Source organism: Vulpes vulpes, chromosome 4, assembly GCF_048418805.1.
Source record: "Vulpes vulpes isolate BD-2025 chromosome 4, VulVul3, whole genome shotgun sequence".
Classification (NCBI taxonomy): domain Eukaryota; kingdom Metazoa; phylum Chordata; class Mammalia; order Carnivora; family Canidae; genus Vulpes; species Vulpes vulpes.
In genome coordinates this window covers 65,870,897-65,892,956 of record NC_132783.1, presented here as the reverse complement: position 1 = coordinate 65,892,956, position 22,060 = coordinate 65,870,897, and the positions used below count along the sequence as shown (strand labels likewise).

Genomic DNA, 22,060 nt, shown 5'->3' with positions numbered 1-22,060 from the left:
CATCTTGGCAACAGATTAATAGAAAAATTAATATGATTTCTCAATAGATGCTGAAAAAGCATATGGTAAATTTAATATCCATTAATGATAAAAAACTCTCAGCACACTAGGAATCTAAGGATAATTATTCAGTCTTATAAAAAGGAATCTAGAAAAATCCCACAGCTAACATTACATTTAATAGTGAAAGACTGAGTGTTTTGTCCCCCAAGATTGGGAACATGGCAAGAATATCTGATTTCAGCAGTTCTAATCACACTGCTCTAGAGATTTTATCCAGTGCAATAAAAAAAGAAAAAGAAATCAGAGGCATATGGATTGGAGAAAGAAATAAAACTGTCTTTATTCACAGATAACATGGCTATCTATATAGAAAATCCCAAAGAAGCTACAAAAAAATCTACTAGGACAAGTATTTAGCAAGATTTCACGATACTAGCTTAAATATACAGCAATTAAGTATATATATTACCAATGAATAATCAGAAATTTAAATTATATAACACAATGCCACTTACATAGCAAAAACCACATAAAACAGTAATAAATGTGAAAAAATATATGTAGTAATTGTAGGTTAATTCCCAACAGAAATTAACACAGACTCAAATAAATGGAGCAATATTATGTTTGTGGATAAGAAGATTCAATATTGTTATGTCAGTTCTCCCCATATTGTTCTATAAATTGAATACAATTTCTTCAAAATTTCTGCAGTCTTTTGTTGTAGGAATTGACAAACATTCTAAAACTTATGCTGAAAGAAATAAGATCCATAATAGCTAAAAATTCTTGAAAAACAAGAATCATGTTGAAACACACCATTTTATTTCAAGACTTATAAAGACACAGTAATAAAAATAGTGTGCTATTGGTGTAAAGATAGACATATAGAACAACAGAAAAAAATACACTCCAAAAATAGACCCGTACAGATCTGGATAATTGATTTAATAGATTTTATTTTTTAGAGTTTCATAGCAAAATTTTAGGCTCACAGCAAAATTGAGTAGAAAATAGATCCCATATACCCCTTTCACCCGCACATACACAGCCTCCTTCACTATCAAAATCTTGCACAAGAGTACTACATTTATTACAACTGATGAATCTACATTGATAAATCATTATCACCAAAAGTCTGTAGTTTACATTAGGGTTCACTCTCGGTGTTGTACATTCTAAAAATTTTGACAAATGCATAATGACAGACATCTATTATTATAGTATCATACACAGTAGTTTCACTGTCCTTAGCATTTTTATCATGTTTTGCCTATTCGTTTTTTCCAAACTAACTGCTGGCAACCGCTGATCCTTTTATTGTCTTCAGAGTGTTGCCTTTTCCAGAATTTCATAGAGTTAGAATCTTACAATATGTAGTCTTTTCAGATTAGCTTCTTTCACTTAGAAATATGCATTTAAGATTCTTCTATGTTTTTTCATGCTTGATATCTCATTTTGAGGAGAGTGAATAATATTCCATTGTCTGAATGTACCGTTGTTTATTTATCCATTCACATACTATAGAATATCTTGATTGTACCCAAGTTTTGGCAATTATTAATAAAGTTGCTATAAACATTTGTGTACAGGTTTGTGCATGAACTTAAGTTTCCAATTCTTCGGGTAAATGCCAAGGAGCACAGTTCCTGGATTGTATGATACAAGTATGTTTCCTTTGAAAGACACTGACAAATCATTTTCCAAAATGGCTATATGATTTTGCACCCCCCACTAAATGAACCAGAGTTCCTGTTGCTGCACATCCTTGCCAGAATTTGGTGCTGTCAGTGTTCCAGATTTGGGCTATTCTTATAGCTACATAGTAATATCCTATTGTTGTTTTAATTTGCAATTCCCTAATGACATTTGCTGTTGGACATATTTTCACATGATTATATTTGCCATCTGTATATCATTATCGGTGGGGTGTCTGTTCAGGTTTTTATCCATTTATCAAGTTATTTTTTCTTATTGTGATTTTTAAGAGTCCTTTGTCTTTTTGAATAACAGTATTGGATAGGCTTTTTTGCAAAAATTCTCTCAGCGTGTAGCTTGTCTTTTCATTCTCTTGACAGCATCATTCACAGAGCACACATTTTTAATTTTAATGAAATCCAGCCAATCAATTCTTTCTTTCATGAATTGTGCTTTTCATTCTGTATCTGAAACGTCATTGGCATACCAATGTCATCTACTTTTTCTCCCGTGTTATCTTTTAGGAGTTTTATACTTTTGCATTTTACATTTAAATCTAATTTGCCTTCTGAGATAATTTAGGAGAGAATGCAAGGTCTGTGTCTAGATTCATTTTTTTCATGTGGGTGTCCAGTTGTTCAAGCATCATTTGTTGAAAAGCCTATCTTTGAACTCTTGTATTGGTTTTTCTCCTTTGTCAAAGGTATGTTGACTATAATTATGTGGATCTATTTCTGGGCTCTCTGCACTATACCATTGCTTTGTCTATTCTCTCACCAACACCACACTATCTTGACTATAATAATTTTATACTAAGACTTGAAGTTGGGTAGCATCAGTCCTCCAACTTTATTCTCCTTCAATATTGAGTTGGCCATTTTTAGGTCTTTTTTCTGTGTATAAATTTTAGAATCAGTCTGTCAATATCCACAGAATAATTTGCTGGGATTTTGATTGAGATTATATTGAATCTATAGATTAAGTTGGAAGGACTGACATCTTGACAATATTGAGTGTTCCTATCCATAAACAAGAAATATCTCTCCATTGGTTTCATTATTTCATATTGTTCATCAGAGTTTTGTAGATTTCCTCATATAGATTGTACATATATTTTGTCAGATTTATATTTAGGTATTTCATTTTAGGAGGTAAATTTTGCTTTTAGTTTCAAATTCCACTTGTTAATTTCTGGTATATAGGGAAGTGATTAACTTCTGTATATTAAACTTATATCCTCCAATGTTTGCTAAATCACTCGTTAATTCCAAGGGTTTTGGGTGGTCAAATTTTTTATTTTCTATATAGAAAATCATGACATCTGAGAAGAGGTGATTTTATTTCTTACTTCCTAATCATATACCTTTATTTCCTTATCTTATTGCATTAGGCAGGACCTCTGATAGGTTAAAAAGGAGTAGCGAGAGGACATCCTTACCAACTTCCTGATACTAGTGGGAAAACTCCTAGCTTCTCACCATGATGATGTGAGCTATAGGTTTTTTGTACAAGTTCTTTATCAAGTTAAGGAAGTTCCCCTCTATTTCTAGTTTGCAGGGAGTTTTTGTCATGAATGGATGCTGGATGTTTTCAAATGTTTTTTTGCATCTATTGATATGATCATGTGAGTTTTCCTTCTTTAGCCTGTTGATGTGATGGATTATATTAATTGATTTTTGAATATTGAACAAGACTCACATATCTCAGATAAGTTGCATTTGGCCATGATGTATATTTTTCATACATTGTTGGATTTGACTGGGTAATACCTTGTTGAGGACTTTTGCATCTATTCATGTTATTGACCTGTAGTTTTCTTGTCATGTAATGTTTTTGTCTGGCTTTAGTGTGAGGGTGGTTCTGACCTTCTAAAATTGATTGTAGAGAATTGGCATAATTGGTAGAATTCATTCATGAGCCTATTTAAGCCTGTTGTTTTTCATTTTAGAAATGTGTTAATTATTGATTCAGTTTATAAAACATATGCAAGCCTAATCAGATAGACTTTCTTCCTGTGTGAGTTTTTGGTAGATTATATCTTTCTAGGAATTGGTCCATTTCATTTAGGTTATTGAAGTTGTGGGCATAGAGTTATTCACAATACTCGTTTATTATTCTTTTAATGTCCATGAAGTCTGTAGTAATAGTCCCTCATATCTCTCTGTAGTTAATAATTTGCATCTCCCTCTTTTTTTCTTTGTTGGCCTGGCTATCGGCTTATTGATTTTGTTGATCTTTTTTTTTAAAACAGTTCTTTTTTTTGTAGATAGATTTTCTCTATCAGTTTTCATTTTTCAATGTCAATGATATTTGTTCAAATTTTTATTATTTACCTTCTTTTGTTTACTTCAGAATTAATTTGCTCTTATTTTTCTAGCTTCCTAAGGAGGAAGTTTAAATTACCAGTTTGAGATCTTTCTTCTTTTCCAATACATGCATTCCATGCTCTATTTTCCTTCTAAGTGTAACTTTTGCTGAATCCCACTTGTTTTGATAGGTTGTATTTTCATTTTCAATTAGTTCAAAATATTGTTTAAATTCTTCTTGAGATTTCTTCTTTGGCCTGTTACTTAGAAATTTGTTTCTTAATGTCCATATATTTGGGAATTTTTAATTCCATTGAGAGCAGACACTGTATGCTTTTTAGTCTTTTAAATTGGTTATTATATGTTTTATGGCACAGAATGTGGTCTCTCTTGGTGAATGTTGCATGTGAATCTGAAAAGAATATGTATTCTGCTGTTGTTCAATGAAGTAGTCTATACGTGTCAATATAGTCAGTTGATTAATGATGCTGTAGAGCCCAACTATGCCCTGACTGACTTTCTGCCTGCTGAATCTGCCCATTTCTGATAGAAAGGTGTTGAAGTCTCTGACTGTGATAGTGGATTCATCTTTTTCTCCTTGCAATTTTATCAGTTTCCCCTTCACATATTTTGATGCTTTGTTGTTAGGTGCATACATAATAAGGATTGTTACATCTTCTGGGAAAATTAATCCTTTCCATATTATGTAACGCTACTTTTTATCTCTGAAAACCTCCCTTAATCTGAAGTCTGCTCTATTGCTCTGAAGTCTGAAATGAATATAGCTATTCTTGCTTTCTTTTGATTAGTGTTAGCATGGTATATTTCTCCACCCCTTTACTTTTCAGATATATGTGTCTATATTTAAAGTGTTTTTTTCTGGACAATAGATATCCATGTCTTGTTCTTTGATCCTCTCTTACCATCTCTGCCTTTCAGTTGGTGTATTTACACCATTGATTTGTACAGCGATTGCTGATATAGTTTAATATCTGCTATATTTGTTATTTGTTCCCATTTTTGTCTTCCACTCTTTTTCTGCTTTTCGTGGTTTTAATCGATTTTATATGATTTCATTTTTCTCTCCTTTATTAATTATACTGCAGTTATACTTCTTTTTTAAAAACATTTTTTTAGTGATTGCCCTAGTGTATGTAATATACACTTATAGTAAAGTCAAGTGTACTTTCTTTCTTTTTCTTAAAGTCTACTTTCAAATACACTATACCACTTTATGGGTAGTGGGAGTATCTCAAAATAATTATATACTTATATTTATTTGAATATATGACCTCAATTAGAAAAAAAATGAAAGTTGTTTATTTATTCCTTCAACAAATCACTTCTGAAGGATAATTTTTCAGAGTACAGAATTATAGGTTGGTGGAGTTATTTTCTCTCAATACTTTAACTGTTTCACTCTCCTCTTGTCTTGCTTGAATAGTTTTCTGTCATAATCAGCTCAGGCTGCCATAACAAAATATGATATGTTTATCACTAAATATGTTGTCTTAAACAACATAAATTTATTTCTCATGGTTCTGAAGTCTGGAGGTCAGAGATTATGGTGCTGGCCTGGTTGGTCAGATGCTGATCCAGGCTCTCTTCCTGGTTTGCAAATGGTCACATGCTCTGTGTCATTACATAGGAGTGTAATCCCATCATGAGGGCCCCACCTTCATGAACTCATCTAAACGTAATTATGTCCCAAAGGTCCATCTCCAAATATCATCCTACTGGGGGTTAGAATTTCAACATGTGAATTTGAGGGAAGCAACCCAGTCCATAGTAAGTCCTAAGGAGAAGTCAGATACAATTCTTTGCTCCTCCAAAGGTAAAATAAGGATTTTTTTTATTCTGGTTTCTTTCAAGATTTTTTCTTTGCCTTTGATTTTTAGCATTTTGAATGATACGCACTGGTTTAGTTTTTGTTTTTGTTTTTATTGTTGTTTTTGAATTCATCTTATTTAGCATTTTTTGAGCTTCCTGAGTCTGTGGTTTGGTGTCTGATATTAATCTGGGGAGATTCGCAGTCATTAGTACTTCAAATATTTTTTCTGCCCCTTTCTCTCTTCTCTTTCTGGTATTTTCATTACACATATGTTACACCTTTTGTAGTTGTCTCACAGTCCTTGAATATTTTGTTTCTTCAGTCTTTTTCTCTTTGTTTTTTTCACTTTGGAAGTTTTTATTGATATAACCTTAAGTTCAGAGATTCTTTCCTCAGCTGTGACCATCAAAGGCATTCTTCATTTCTGTTACAATGTTGCTTTTTAAAAAATCTCCAGCATTTCCTTTTGGTTTTTCCTTAATATTTCCATCTTTCTGCTTCCATTGCCCATCTTCTTGCAGGCTCTCTACTTCATCCATTCGAGCCATTAGTATATTAATCATAATTACTTTAAATTCCCAATTAGATAATTCCAACATACCTACCATATCTAACTCTGATTCTGATGCTTGTTCTATCTCTTCAAACTGTGTTTCATGCCTTAAATATGCCTCAAAATTTTTAACATACTGGGTAAAATGAACTGTGGTAAACAGGCATTTGCTGATGTGGTGTTAAGGTGTATGGGAAGAAGTATTCTATAGTCCTAGGATCACTTCTTAATCTTTTAGTGACCCTGTGCCTCTAGACTGTGAACTTCATAAGTGCTTCTGAGTCCCACTCCCACCTTAGGCAGGACAGAATGGCCAGAATGGGTTGGATTGGAGTTAGTATTTCCTTTTGCCCACATGAAAGGCTAGAGCCAACTGGAGTTTGCCATTTCCCTTCCTCCAAGTCAGTTAGGCTCTGAAAAAAATCCTAGTAGTTTAGGCTATGATGAAAGCTTGAGGGCAGGCCTTGTTAAGAAGAAGAGACCAATGCTCTGATGTACTTCAAAATGTTTACTCTTCCCTTCCACCTGCTGAAACAATGAAGGGAGTTTTCTCTGATATTCACTCTGAGAAACTGTTCAAGCTCCTGGAGGTAAAACTCACAAAAGTGTGGGGTCTCTATGATGACTGGGTTCTCCTGGAGATATTAACTCACAGAGTTGTCCATATTGAGCAATTCTTTGATTACAGTTCAGGTTTTCCTGCCCTGGTACTCGTTCCCACAGAGGTTTCTGCTCCCGGCTTCCTGCTCCAGTAGGATGTGATTCCTTGAATCCACCTATCTGTCTCTCCAATTTTAGAAGCAGCAATTTGTTTGCTTCCTGCCTTCTATTTAAAAAAAGTTGTTGACTTTCTAGCTTGTTCAGCTATTTACTTATTGTTAGCATGGAGTAACAACTAACAAACTCCTTACATACTGGACCAGAAACTGGAAGTCAGTAATTAGTTTTTGACGAAGCTTCCAAGGTAGTTCAGTGGGGAAAGGTTGATCTTTTCAACAATTGTGCTAGTGAACTTCAATCTTTACTTCATCTAATACATAAAAATCAACTCAAAGTGGATCACAGATCTAAACATAAGAGCTACAACTATCAAACTTCTAGGAAAAAATATTTTTGACCTCATGTTAGGTAAATACTTTTTAGATAGGACATGAAAAGTACAAACTATAAAATAAATAATTGAAAAACTGGATTCCCTTATAATTAAACAGTTCTGCTCTTTGAAAAATGCTACTAATGAAATGGATAGACAAGCCTAGAAATAGAAAAATACACATGTGCAATATATATTTGATAAAAGATTTGTATTCAGAACATGTAAAAAATTTTTATATCTCAATTAGAACATGTAACGTAGTTTTTAATGGGCAAAAGACTTTAACAGATTTTTCACCACTGAAGATACATAAGTAAGTAGCAAGCAAGTATATGAAGCATACTCAACAACATTCATTATTAGAGAAATACAAATTATAACTACAATTAGATACTAGTTCATAGATGAGTACTATAAGAGTACTATAGAATGAGTACTATTTTAAAAAACTATTAAAATATTAATAGAGAAAGAATCTGGAGCATTTGGAAATCTCAAAGATTATGAGGGGATTGAAACTGCTACATACTTTGGCAACAGTTTGGTAGTTTCTTAAAAAATTAAATATTGACTAACCATTTGACCCAGCAATACCACTCCTAGATATTTTCTAAGTGTAAATAAAAACACATATCCACACTAATACCTTTACATAAATGTTTATAGAAAATGTGGTGTACACATACAATGGAATATTATTCAGCCATAAAAAGTGAAATCTTGCCATTTGCAATGACATGGATGGACTTAGGAGAAATAAGGGAAGTTAAGGGAAATAAGCCATATGATTTCACTCATATATGGAATTTAAGAAACAAAACAAATAAGCAAAGGGGAAAAAACATGAGAGAGAGATAAACTAAGAAATAGACTTTTAACTGCAGAGAACAGACAGATGGTCACCAGAGGGGAGGTGAATGGGGGATGGGGAAAACAGGTGATGAGGATAAAGGAGGGCACTTGTTGTGATGAACACCGGGTGTCCTATGGAAGTGCTGAATCACTATATTGTGCACCTGAAACTAATACAACAGATTATGTTAACTAACTGGAATTAAGCTAAAAAGTAAAAACAAAAGCAAAAAAAGTTTAAAAACACTTATATCTTAAAATTTTTTTTAAAGTATGAGAAATAAACATGTAAAAAGAAACACTGAAATACAATGGAGTCAGTAATATACAAAGGGTCCTGCAAGTAAGAGCTTACAACCCAGTATTTTATAAGCAGCTGTTTTACCAAAAGGCGGTAGAAAGAGGTCCTCAGAAGTGCAAGGAATCAGAAAATAACTATCCAAGTACTTTTCCTGGATAAAATACCTGGGATCCTGTGACAGAATAAAGGAATGTATTTCAAAAGAAAGAAGACCAGAAACATTAATATGTTATGTAAATGTTGTTCTGCACAGTAGTATAAATGTGGTGACAGGGCCACCACTGGCACGTAAATTACCTTTGTGTATTAGAAGAAGGAGTTTCCTTCTCCCTTTTCTCTATCCAAAAGAAAATTAAATGGAAGGGGTGGAAGGAATGAGCGAGGAAAGCATGCTGTTGATGATCAAAGACAGATTCCATAGAAACGCCCTGAAAAATAATCACATTGCACTCATCCTCTTTCACAACGTGGACAATGATCTTTCTGCCACCCACAGTGATACATTTAATAAGATTTTGTTACTCTTTTTCTTTCAAGGTTTTATTTATTCATGAGAGACACACAGAGAGAGAGGCAGAGACATAGGCAGAGGGAGAAGCAGGCTCCATGCAGGGAGCCTGATGTAGGACTCGATCCCAGGACCCTGGGATCACGCCCTTAGCCAATGGCAGATGCTCAACCACTGAGTCACCCAGGTGCCCCTTAAGTTACTCTTTTTAAAAAGTTAGCTAAAAAGTGTCATTTGACAGATATTAAAAGCCTTTTGAAAAATACACTATTTTTATTTGCTCTTTTATGTTTAATTTTTATTTTACCAAAGAAGTGCCTGTTGTTTAAAACATTGAAATGTAGGATGTCCAGAAGGTCAAGAAATATGTGTAGTAGTAATTAACGTTTCTCCTGAATGAAGATGCCCTGACAACATTACGTGCATTACTTCCTTCAGGCATTATGGGTGCTCTACATTTCTCCAACACTGCAAATGAGCAGGCGTGGCGCCTGCCCATAGCACCTCGTGGCTCAAACTCCTGCTTCCTGAAGGCAATGCCTTCCAGCCATTTCTTCTATGCCTATGTACCTCCCTATTTTCAGGTAACATGCTTGTTTGGTTATTTCTAGCCTTTTTTCTGTTTTAGATATTATTTGCTGACTTTCCAGTATGGAAGATGAGATAAAGGAGGTCCCAACGCTCACACTCACACTCGTACACACATACACACATGCAGCCACACATTCTTCCGTTACAGACGTACTGGTTATTCTGAGCACCACAAATGCAAACTGTTACCCATAGCCAAACCACACATGCACAATAGTCACCTTTCTTTTCGGACACAACTTTTTGTTTTCCTACACTTAATGCTCATCCTGTTTTTTCATCCTTTTGGACCTCCCTTGCCGCCAGCCTAAGCTTCAGCTTTCTCCATCTGGATAAATCTATAGGCCATCTGTTTTCTAGATTTTAACATTTTGTTGCTATCATAGCCTCTCTTGTCTCTGCCCATAAAGCTTCAGGCAATTTTACCTCTTTACCATCTTTTGAGCAATATTCCAGAGAGCCTCGAAGGTAAACACACAGGTCCTGCTGACCGTCATGCTCCGCAGGGGCCCCTGCAGGGGTCAGTAATCATGCCTGAGACATATGTGGGGGAGACTCAGACCATGTGGGCTCTGTGCTCCCTGGCAAATCAGATATTTGAAGGTGTCCTCAAATACCACTGAGGCCTCACCCTCCAGGCCCTGCTACTCCTGATGTGCTCAAATCCCATTTCTTTTGTAATTAAAGGAAAACGTTTGTTCACTTAAACCACCGGTTGATTTAATGAATGGGAAGAGAAGGGAGAAGGCTCTCAGGCCTCACGCCTACCTTCACAGCACTGAAGCAGAACACGTGGAGCAGGGCAGTGGTGGTGGCACTACGGGCCACGCTGTAAATAGCCGATGTCATCCCAGAAACAGCTAGAACACAAACACCAACAGTCTCACAATCAATAAAGTGAAGAGAGATGTTTGTACCTTTCAAATACAAAATGCCTGCCAAAGGAGCAAAGAGTATATCTTATGGGATCAGTCAAAAGCACTGGATGACTTAATATAAAGAGAGAGAGTGAGAGAGAGAGAGAGACTGACATTTATTAAAAATTCTGGAGGAAAACATTTAAAAGGAATTTTTGGCAACATTCATAGAGGACCGTGTGAACAAGTCCAGTATGGAGGTAGGGAAACCTCCTTGCTTACAGTTGAAAGCTGCTGGCCAAAGGAAACATCACAGATGAAGGTTTCCATGGAAGACAGTGGGGATAGAGTGAGAAAGATCAATCTAACAAACAAGCCACGCTCGCGTGTGTCTCTGTGTGCCTGTGTGTAATGAGGTGGTAACAGTGCTGGGTCACCAGCTATGCTGTAACGCTTTATGTACAATTTCATTTCATTCTTACAGCAACTCTATGAGATCCGTGTGTTTATATCCATTTAGAGAAGAGTAAACTTTAAAGTTAAGCAATCTGCACAAAGTCTCCAGGTAAGGATTAGGTGAGGTGTTGGAATCTAAAGTGCTATGTCAAGGGAGGGTCCACACAGGTGGGAGACACAGGTCCCCTGTCCACACAGGTGCACACAAGAAGTAGCTCAGTGCTCAGGATGAAGAAAATCTAGCTGTCCAGACTCTCATTCCATTCAGCCCTTATCAGAACTTTAGACTTCTTTACAGGAAGAGCAAGATGTAAATGGCTTACCAGAACCTCCAAAAAACAGCATGTCAATTTGTTCCAAAAGATATATGCAGAAAGTGTCGATCTGCGGGAAGAGCCCAAGGAGGGAAATTGCAGGGAAGCAATATAAAAATACTGGAAGTGAACAGACAAAATTGATGGTAAGTGTGCAGTTGATGGCCACCGGGTCCCTGAGGCAATCCTGCCTGCCCCTCTTCCAGCACCCAGAGCCCCCTGCCCACTTCCTGGAGGCAATCCTGGACTCCTCACACCCACAGGAGGAAGGTCTGCAGGCCAAGTGGAAATGTGCCCATGGAAGTAACAAAGGGCACATCTGAGGAAAGAGGTCCAGGCAAGGAATGCAAGGGAGCCCAGGCCCGAGCAGAGACCTCGGGTGGTGAAAGAGGCAGTGGAAAGGTCTGCAGTTTGCAAGAATGGGCTTCCACTTGGGGAACGTGGGTGGGGAAGAAACAGGGAAACTCCAGGAATGGGTAAAGCCAAAGGCAACAGGTAGGGCAGATCTCTCTCTGCATGGAAGTGGGAGGTATAAAAACTAGAGCCGGGGGCTCCTCATTTTGTGTTTCTATCACCTGGAGCACTTGAGGTGTTGAGAGTCATCACATCTAAACACCACCTGCAGATTCTAGTTTAGTGGGAATTCCAGGTTTGCAGACACACAAGGGAGGGTGGTGATTAAGGGCCTGACTCCTCGGGACTAGAGCATGTGGGACATGAAGGTGGCCCTGCCTGACCAGAGGAAGACTCTGCTCCTTCCTAAAATTGTAACAGTGCAATTGGAGAAGACGTCCGCAAGCCAGGTTTCCACGTCTCACAGAGATCACTTGTTAGAGGAATAAAATGTCCTAGAGCTGCATTTTACAGCTGCATCCCTGTCATCCTCTCTTCCTCAAGTCTATGTAAGTTAGGTTTCATAGAAACACCATTACTTCTGCTGTAATACATCTGTCTTCTGTCTCAGTTTATTGAGGAGAATGTCAATGAAGTCTAATACTGGTAAGTCTTAATAAAACTAAGGAAATTTGATTTGAAATCCCATATGCCCGAACTCTGGAACTGTGTGCTAACACTGTCTGTAGACCGCAGTCAACAGTGGGAGTGGGGATGATGGCGGAAGGTGGGGGAGGAGGTGTTTTAGCTATTTCTGAAAAATCAAAAATGCAAACTTTATATCATGAAATTCTAGAAACGAGAGTATTTGTACATCCCATGCTCTTGCTAATAGTGGCTTGAAAGTAAATATGGGACAAATCCTTCCCAAAGAACAATCCCAAGGAACTGTCCCAACCCTCCTGGGATTGGAGTCATATTTTGATGCACATGGTGATTTTGCTGCAATGCTTTCTGTGGCAAAGTTTAAACAATATTGTAATAACCTGGAGCATCTGTGAGGAATACACTTTTCAATCAAAGTAGGCAATAAGACAAATACTGATCTGCTGGACACAACTTTATGGGACGCAATTTCTTTCAGTTTTTGTGGATAGAGATCATAGATATGTGAAAGATATAAGAAACAAATAGAAGTTTGGGGTGCCTGGGTGGCTCAGTGGGTTGGGTGGTTGACTCTTGGTTTCGGCTCAGGTCATAATCTCAGGATCCTGAGATCAAGTCCCACAATTGAGTCTGCTTTGGGATTCTATCTCTCTCCCTCTGACCCTCCCCTCTGCTCACTATTTCTCTATCTCTAAAATAAATTTAAAAATAAATCTTTTTTTAAAAAGGAAATAAGTGGAAATTTAATTATAGAATATAGGAGCACCAACATTTTATTCCCGTATAATTTCAAGCAAACTGACTGCTCCTACTTCTCTCAACTTTGAGACTCAAACCCAGAAATGAAGATGAAATGCTGCCCTATACTCTGGAGTACTCATGGCCAGGATAGGGGTGGATGGAAGGTGCAGTGAGATTGCACTGGTTCACCTTCTCAAGAGCTATGTGTGTGGCAAAACTAAGGAAGAATGAAGAACTCCAGGGGATCCCTGGGTGGCTCAGCAGTTTAGCCCCTGCCTTCAGCCCAGGCATGATCCTGGAGACCCGGGATCGAGTCCCACGTTGGGCTCCCTGCATGGAGCCTGCTTCTCCCTCTGCCTGTGTCTCTGCCTCTCTCTGTGTGTCTCTCATAAATAAATAAATAAAATCTTAAAAAAAAAAAAAAGAATGTAGAACTCCAGGGAAAAGTATGGGCATGAAATAAAATTAAAGGCAGCTGAATACTGGAAACTGTTCAGCAAAGCAGAGTTAAGGAAGCATTCTCCGAAGAAATACATTAGGTAATGAAACCACAACTGTGGAAGCGGAAAGAACGGAGGCAGGGAATTATGGCTTGAGGGTGATGGGATGGCAAGCGCCACGGCAAGCCCTGGAGTGCGATGCCGTGCTGCCCATGTAGAACTGGAGCTGCCTGCACCCACCGTGGAGGGGCAGCAGGCAACAGAAGCCCCGATCTAGGTCCTCTCCAGGATGTATTAGAGAAGGAGAGCTCTAGGCTTTAAAATCAAAGTCGGGGAGGTGGAAAGAGGGTGAGGTGGAGGCCACACATCTCATCTGTTGGGTGGCAGCTCATGTGAATAAAAAAAGCAGCCAAATGCTTGTTGCATTTGAAAAATCACACCTGAGAGACTCCCACGTCTGGGAAACGAACGAAGTGGGGGGAGAGGGGGGAAGGGGGAGATGGGGTGACTGGGTGACAGGCACTGAAGGGGGCACTTGATGGGATGAGCACTGGGTGTTATACTATATGTTGGCAAATTGAATTCCAATTAAAAAAGAAAGAAAGAAAGAAGAAAGAAAGAAAGAAAGAAAGAAAGAAAGAAAGAAAGAAAGAAAGAAAAAGAAAATCACACTTGAAGCTTCAGAGGTCATTTTGTCCTTTTTCCAAAAGTAAAAAAAAGAAAGAAAAGTCCCTGTGGCTGTTGGCAATTTTCCCTATGAACAAAGATTTTTTTTTCTTAGCGTAATACCCCTGAGAGGGTGTATAATTTCCTCTCATTTCTACTCCTCATTTTCTCTAATACTTACCATAAATGCAGAATTTCCTGGTATGGTTCCATTTCTTTACAAGCAACATTTACAAATAAAAACATTGTAACTTGCTTGTTTCTTTTTTTAAATGTGAATAATGATATTTGTTACTATTCTAGCCCATGACTATTGGTGTTGCAGGTTTGGGGTGAAAACATGCAGATTTAAAATAACGTGGAAATACAACTGGACCCTAATGGAGTTGGTGTGAACACATACATCATGTGTCTCTAGCCTGCCGTATCTGTGTGTTACCTAATCATCCTGACTGTGGTCTATTTCGGGCCCTGGAAACAGTCTTTATAGAAGGCACCTACAGAAGATAAATGTGAGGTCTCCCTGGGCAGAGGACGGTACATTCCATAAGTAGTCCTCAAAACGTCCACCAACCTCTAAAGGTGGCATTATGGAAGCTGCATTATTGTAGGTTGGGCGTTAGTCCTATGGACTAACATAAAACATCGAAGTCTCAGATCTGAGAGGACCCATGCAGAGCCTGGAGCCCTTCTACAACTGACAGCCACTTCTTGCCTGAGCTCTTTCCAAGTCAGGAACTCATGCACTAGGCAAACCCTTTGCTACCACTGGGCAGCTCTAACCCAAACCATTTTAGATGTCTTTGCTGCAGTGAGCTGTGATCCAGCTACCATTGGCCGGGACTAGTTAATATGGTTACAGTGAGAGAACCACCACCACGTGTACCTCCGGCACCCGAGCATTTCTTCCCTAGACTGGACATCCCATTCTCTCTCTCTCTCTCTCTCTCTCTCTCTTTTTAAGATTTTATTTATTTGAGAGAGAGAGAGACCTAGAAAGCACAAGCAGGGGGAGCAGCAGGCAGAGGGAGAAGGAGAAGCAGGTTCCCTGTGGAGCAGAGAGCCCGACATGGGGCTCTATTCCAGGACTCCAGGATCTTGACCAGAGCTGAAGGCAGATGCTTAATGGACTGAGCTACCCGGGCACCCCCGGACATCCCATTTTTTGCCCCATCTCCAGACACAGTGCAGCCCAGGTGGTTCTGTTCCTCAGGGCACACTCTAGCTTTGCTCTTGCTCCTTTTGATACCGTACTAAGAACTAAAGTACGGTATTTTTGGCTCCTCATCTGTGGGCTAATTACAAAGCCAGCCTCCTTTTGTAGGCTTTCTCTGAAGTTACCCCGATTGGAAAGTATTAAAAATTCCAGCCCAGAGGTTACCATCTCTGAGCAAGGCAAGGAGTCCTGACACAAAGGTTCCTTCACCTTACTCCTGAAAATAAAAAGAAAAAAAATTGTCCCTTATAATGAAAGAGAAGTGCCCACAGGGGTATTCTGAATATACAGGAGGGGTCAGAGAAGGAAAAATCATGTAAGAATATTACTCTTAGTGTTTCTGTCTTTAGTTCACCCTCCCGCAGCCTATAAAAAGCGACAAGTCCTTGCTGCTGACTCTTTCTTCTTGTGTCCCCAAGTTGGGCCCCCAAGTCCCTCACCTCCCATCAGCATCCCACATCCCACCTTTTTCCATTGTTCTATCAGCTGATTGAGATGCTTGCCTTCAAGATGCTCCTCTCCTTGCACTCAATATGACAAGGAGCTTCTCCATCTTTCCCACCACCCGATTTCCACCTGACTCATGTCCCACCACTGGCTCATATTCACAGCCTTCTGCCCGGGGAGGCAGAGAGGGCAGGGTGCACTGTATATGAAAGCAGCAGACACGGATACTCCCTGCTCCTTTCTTGCACCCCTTCCTCTGCTGCCTCCTCTTCCTCTGAGAGGTGGATGGTGTTGAGCAGAAAACCGGAGGGGCAGCAGATAACAGAAATATCAGCAATAAGGCACAACTCTTAAGAAATATTCCACATTCCCCGGCATCCACCAGAGGAGGCTCACAGCAGGAGAGGCACATACCACCTTTGACCACACAGTGGAAAACAAGGTCGGAACCTTGTGCTTAGTTCCTATTTCTCTCTTGTCCTTTTTCTAAAATGGTCCTTGCTAAAAGGATTAAATCATGTCCCTCCAAAACAGTACCTGAATGTGACGGTACTCGGCAATAAATACGGTCTGTCTTTACTCATGATCAAGTGACAATGAGGTCATTAGGATAGGCCCTGGTCTAATATGCCTGATGTCCTTATAAAAAAAACAGGGAATTTGGACACAGGGGGAAGACAAAGTGGACAGACGCAGGCACAAGGCCATCTAGGAGCCAAGGAGTTAGGCCAGTATAGGTTCCTCCCTCATGCCCTCATGCCTTCAGAGATTTTAGACTCCTGGCCTCCAGAACTATGAGACGATAAATCTCTGATGTTCTCAGCCCCTCATTAGCAGTACCTCGCTATGGCATCTAGAGGAAACTTGCACTATTCTTTCCTCCCAATAATCTTCTGTTTTATCCTGATTTTTATTCCTCTCCTTGTTAGTTTCTGATCCTAATAATGGCAGCAGTTATGCGCACTCAGATCCCTTGGTAGTGAGGGACAGCAGGTGGAGAGGCTCCATAAAGAAGGAATGACCTTGAATTGCCCTTGCTTTCCCTCATTGAGTCAGAAAAACAGCATCCACCTCTCTCACCTTCTTCTCATTCCCAATTGTTCTAAATTTCTTCCACAATCTTTTCCTGCTCAGTGCAAATTAGTGTGTTTAACACGTTCACTCTACAGGGATTGCTATTGTTCTATTTTTCCATTTTTCTGTATCCCAGAAGTCATTTAGTTGGCTTGCCAGATTATTTACTGCTATTTTTACTCATTACCGTTGACAAGCAGACAAAAATATCCATTAAGGAAAAGCTTTAATGAAGGAAAGCGAATTCCAGATAGAAAGGTAAGAAAGGCCATATTCCCTGAGCCATCTCCACTCCTCAATGGAATTGGTTTGAAGAAAAATAAAACGAGAATACACACAGGCCAGTAGCTTATTTTAGAACAAGGGTTTCTGCTAAAAATCAAAACCTCAGGCTTTTACTAAGTACACTAAAGTCTTAGACTTTTTGAACCCTACTAACATTTCACATTCTGATGTCATGGCATATTTGCTAAGCCAGGACAACCCCATGAATTCAATGGCATTGGCTTGTTTACAGTAATAAATTAAAGAAAAAGAGAAATGAAGGACACCTGTGTACAGAAAAACAATTTCTAAATGGAATGTATGTCATGCTTTTCTCCCTCTTTCTACAAGTCATCTTCAAGAGATGCTTATTAGGTCCCTACTTACTATTTGTTGAGGCAAACATCCGAAAATGATGGTAAGCTTTCCCTGATTTAGGAATGAGTATTCCAAAAGTCCACCCACACATTAATTTCCTTACTACTTAAAGCATACTTTGTGTTCATTTGTTCATCCAGTCAACACACATTTCTTCAGTGCCTGTCTTTCACAGACACAGTGTGGGGTACTAGGGATTCAGTGTGAGACACAGTGTGGGGTACTAGGGATTCGGTGTGAGAAAGGAGACAAGGGATCTGCCTTGCCCTTACCCAGCAGCAGAGAAGCTAACAAGGACACAGACATTGGTCAAATACCACAAGTGAAGGAGATGACTGCAAACTAGGTTTGGTGCTGTGAAAAATATGGAGATGGGACCAAGCTTAGGGGAAATGGGCCATCAACGAGTATGGTCAAGGGGTCAGGGGCACTATAGAACAGGAACACAGGGCATGAGGATGAGATGAGGAGGTGCCAAAGTCAAAACACAAATCCTTGTGACCTGTAATAGGTAGAACTCTATCAACATAAACCCATGCCTCAGTTCCTGGGGAAAGATGTCCACAAGGTACCCAAGACTGAGTGTGGGGTGCAGAAAGAGGAGGCAACATTTTGACTTAGACACACGTTTCTTGAACACTTTCCAAAATGCTTTCCCACCCTCTCCACTTCTTATCCCCAGGCCTTCCTATGCCCTGAGCTCTGGACTCCAGCACTGCTGTTTAGAAGAATACAGCAGGAAAGGATTGTCTCCAGTATGGACAACCATGATTGGGCATCTGTGTCTACTCAAACTCTGACTTTTTCATTGCAGCTAATCTCAGGGGGAAGATGGGTGAGCTCATTTATAGGAAGGTAAAAGTATCTGAAAGTCTTTCTTTGGGGGAGGGGTGCACATGCAAATGTGTGTGTGTGTATGTGTGTGTGTGTGTGTGTGTGCGTTCCAACTGACAGAACTCCAAGTAATATAAAAAAGTAAAGTGAAAAATATCAGAAAAGTAGTAGCAAATATTCTTGGGCAAGCAGCATTGCCTAGGAGTGTAATCATGGGATCAGTTTTTTTCTTTCCTCAATATGTTTCTGTTCCCTACTTGAGCACAGAGATTATCTTTAAAAATGGTGCCTAACCTTTTGCTATTAAGAAGTTACTCAGACCCTCACTTGATGTAATAGGAAGAGAAAGGCTGAGGATGCAGATACAGGCAGGCTTATGGGGAGCTGGGTGTGGGGGAGGGAATAGTTTGCTACCAAAACAGCAGAAAGAGGAATGGGCAGATGGTGGTAGGGAAAGAGAGTCAGAGAGTGGAATGTCTACCATGGTTTTCACCTATCAGGAACACAAAGATATGCCACTCCCCCTGGCTCAGAGAGTTGTCATGGGGGCCACAGAAAGAATGATACGAGGCCTATGGCTTTAAAAAGCTCCTTTAAGTAAGATATTGAGCTGGCAAGTGGTAGGTCTAGGGGCTGGTGTCTTTGGTAGCTGCCCTTTATCACCTCATTTGGGCAATGTGATCACAGTCAATTACAGGTTGGCATGCATGTCAACCTCTGGATATCACGACAAGAACTCTCAGAGCTGCAGGCAGTCAGGTCTTCACAGGCAATGCTGGGGTAGCCTCTCTGCATAATGATAATAACAGCTAATACCTGGTGCCCAGCACTGGTCCATATTTTTAAATGTACCAACTCATTGGAAACTTGCACCAACCTCTAAGGCAGGTACTATTTTGTCCCCATATTACTCTTGAATTCTTCCCAAGGTCACATAACTAGCAAAGTGGCAGAACTGGAATTCACATAGCCAAGTGCCTAACCATGACCCTGTGCGAGTTACCGGTGAGAACGGAGCCCTTCACATTAAGTACGGCCTAGATTATAAGGCTCGCCAAGCAAATCAGTGACAGGCTGGAGGACCAGTGTATCCAGGACTCTACCTGGACTGAAAACCAGGCACAGTTTGGCATTCCCAGAGTGTCTGTGCCACTCTGGCAAGCTGCCACCCTGGTAACAAAACCACCCTCACCCCTGGGATGCCCCACTGACACCCCGCACCAGGCCCCACAGCAGCCGGTCCTCAGATACTACAGTGTTATGGCTTATCATGGACATCACCATCCTTTAGAATAATTCTGCTACTGGATGCTTTGGGGCTCCAGCTCCCAGACCGTCTTCTGAAAGTTTATAAGCCAAGAGAGAAATGCACCTCTCTTCATCCAATAATCAAATAAGTTTTCTCCAGCTAGCAATTCAGAATATAAAGAGGAAACATATCCACTCCCCATGTCCCCCACAACCCTCAAATTCACTCACCTATTAAGAGGTCCCTAGCTGACTGGAGGGACCTTGGAGAGAAGAGCTTCAGGCCATAGACAACGTAAGTGGGAGGGTGCCGGGCTTTGGCCCCTGTATTAAGAAGCAAAATAAGGCCACACAGCACACAAAAATAGATTGGTCTGCTATATGTTATGATTTGGTTGTGTCCCTAGAAAACAAACACAATTTCTGAATGGTACCTATCATTTTGATTAAATGGCAAAAGCTTCATAGTCAGTAATTCATATCATATTATACAACTTACACCATAAATCACATTCTCTCCCCCCACCATAATTCATATACACAAAACACTGGGAAAAGAAAAAAATCTCCAATAATTATTCTGGCAGTTAAGAACAAGACTATCAAAAAGAATGTTATACCTCTCAGACTCAACAAGATTTAGCTGAAAATTTAATTACCATCTTTAGATACAATCTAGATGGATCTAATTCCATGCTTCCCTAATAGTAAAACTTCTGTTTCTATTGCTCATTTCAAGTGAAAAACTAATATAAGCCATATTCACTCTACATGGCCTAACTTGAGCCCTGCTATTAATAAGAAACAGAATTATAAGTGGTGGTCTTTGATTTCCTTGTCTTCAAAAGCAAGACAATACAGGTGCAAAGTTATACCCTCAGAGAGAGTATAAAATGTCTTAGTATAGCACAAGGGAATAATACAATTAAAAAAAAAAACACCTTACCATTTATATAAACTTTGAGGAGGACCAAAAACTTAACAGATCTCATCTTAGCTCTCAAAATATTGTTATGAGGAGAAGTAGAAACATTTTTATTCCTCTCCTTGGATAGATAAAGAAATTAAGGAAAAGATACAACATCAAACTTGCCAGGGCAAAAGCCAATGAAAAATTTGCATGTCACAAACCAATGCACAATTCATAAGGTTCAAAAACCAACAAAAATGAATTAGGGGAAGAATATTCTTTGCAATTCATGAGCTACTTTGGGTACAAAAAGTAAAGATTAAAGTGATATGGTTTCGGATGTGGATTTTTAAAGTCACTGCCTTGAACGTGTTATATTTAGAAATGCAATTTAAATTGCCACTGCTTCTATAATAGAAATGGTCCTATTCTGAGACCATCTTTTAATAGGAAGGAAAACACAGGCTGTCCATGGGGGCTGGCTATGTTTGGCCCTGAGTCCAGACTCAGTCTTGAAAGGAATATTTGCACTCTTATGAAATTTCCTTTTGAATTCAACTGGATCATAGATTAGTGGGATTGGGAATACCTCTTCTGCATTAAAAGAAAAATTGAAACTAAAGCCTAAGTGAAATCTTAATGCATTTCTTATCAAGTGAAGAGCAGAATCACTTGGTCGGTATAGATAGCTACTTAGTATACAAATACACAAGCATATGAGACACTCCCAAAGTGACACCATTTAGGATACAAAATTTAAGAGCTGCCTCCCTTAAGAGCTGTCCTGATTCTTCCTTTTCCTAAAAGTTTAAAAATACATTTTCTAGGAATTGAAAGTCTGGTTTTGAACACGTTTGTGATATCATCTTAAATCTGCCAAGTCAAACTTTATTTATGGGAAGGGGAATGCTTTTTTTGTCATTGAAATTTATGAGATGAAACTTAAGGCTCCCTTGCAAAGAGCCTGCCCTCATCATCATGCCAGGACTTCACCTCACTTCTCATTCTATGTTTTGGGTCCCCAAACCATTCTAAGTATATCACTAATGTGAGGCATAGACATCACTTTTATTTATTTACTTTTTTTTGATTCTTAAGAACACCTACTAAAAATATTCCCCAGCTCTCTAATTCCTTCTTTCACATGTGAGTCAATCATCGGACCCCTAAGGATTGCTTTTTCTTTTTCCCAATAGAAAAATTCCCCTTGCTTTGCCAGGTGAAGTCTGACCAGTCTTTTTTTTTACAACACATTCAACTATTTCTCGTGTGATTTCAACTTTAAAATATCCTGGTGGGGGGACGCCCCCAACTTTAGCAGTGGGGCATCTTGGAGGCTGGTGGCGTGTGCAGCTGTATTTCCATCAACTCCACCCATGAGAACAAGGTCACCACCCGGCTCTGGCTGCAGCGCAGCAGAAGGGGAAGGTGCAAGAATCTATCAACACCTCCAGGAACCCCGCTTCTGGAGAGTGCT

The 22,060-nt window shown here is 39.3% G+C and overlaps 1 protein-coding gene across 4 annotated transcripts in view; it reads right to left on the bottom strand.

Moving 5' to 3' along the window:
• Positions 1 to 22,060, bottom strand: part of PCNX2 (pecanex 2) — a 290,657-nt gene that overhangs the window by 176,600 nt on the left and 91,997 nt on the right. For 2 of the 4 annotated variants that reach the window (XM_072755955.1, XM_072755958.1), the window contains exons 13-15: positions 19,905 to 20,076; positions 11,376 to 11,486; positions 10,508 to 10,599 (exon numbers count right to left, since the gene is read on the bottom strand). The exons of 1 other annotated variant lie outside the window; for it this stretch is intronic. In XM_072755955.1, the coding sequence (XP_072612056.1) occupies positions 10,508 to 10,599; positions 11,376 to 11,486; positions 19,905 to 20,076 (375 nt within the window). The remainder of the gene's footprint in view (positions 1 to 10,507; positions 10,600 to 11,375; positions 11,487 to 19,904; positions 20,077 to 22,060) is intronic. One more of the 4 variants, XM_072755956.1, reaches the window with a different exon arrangement.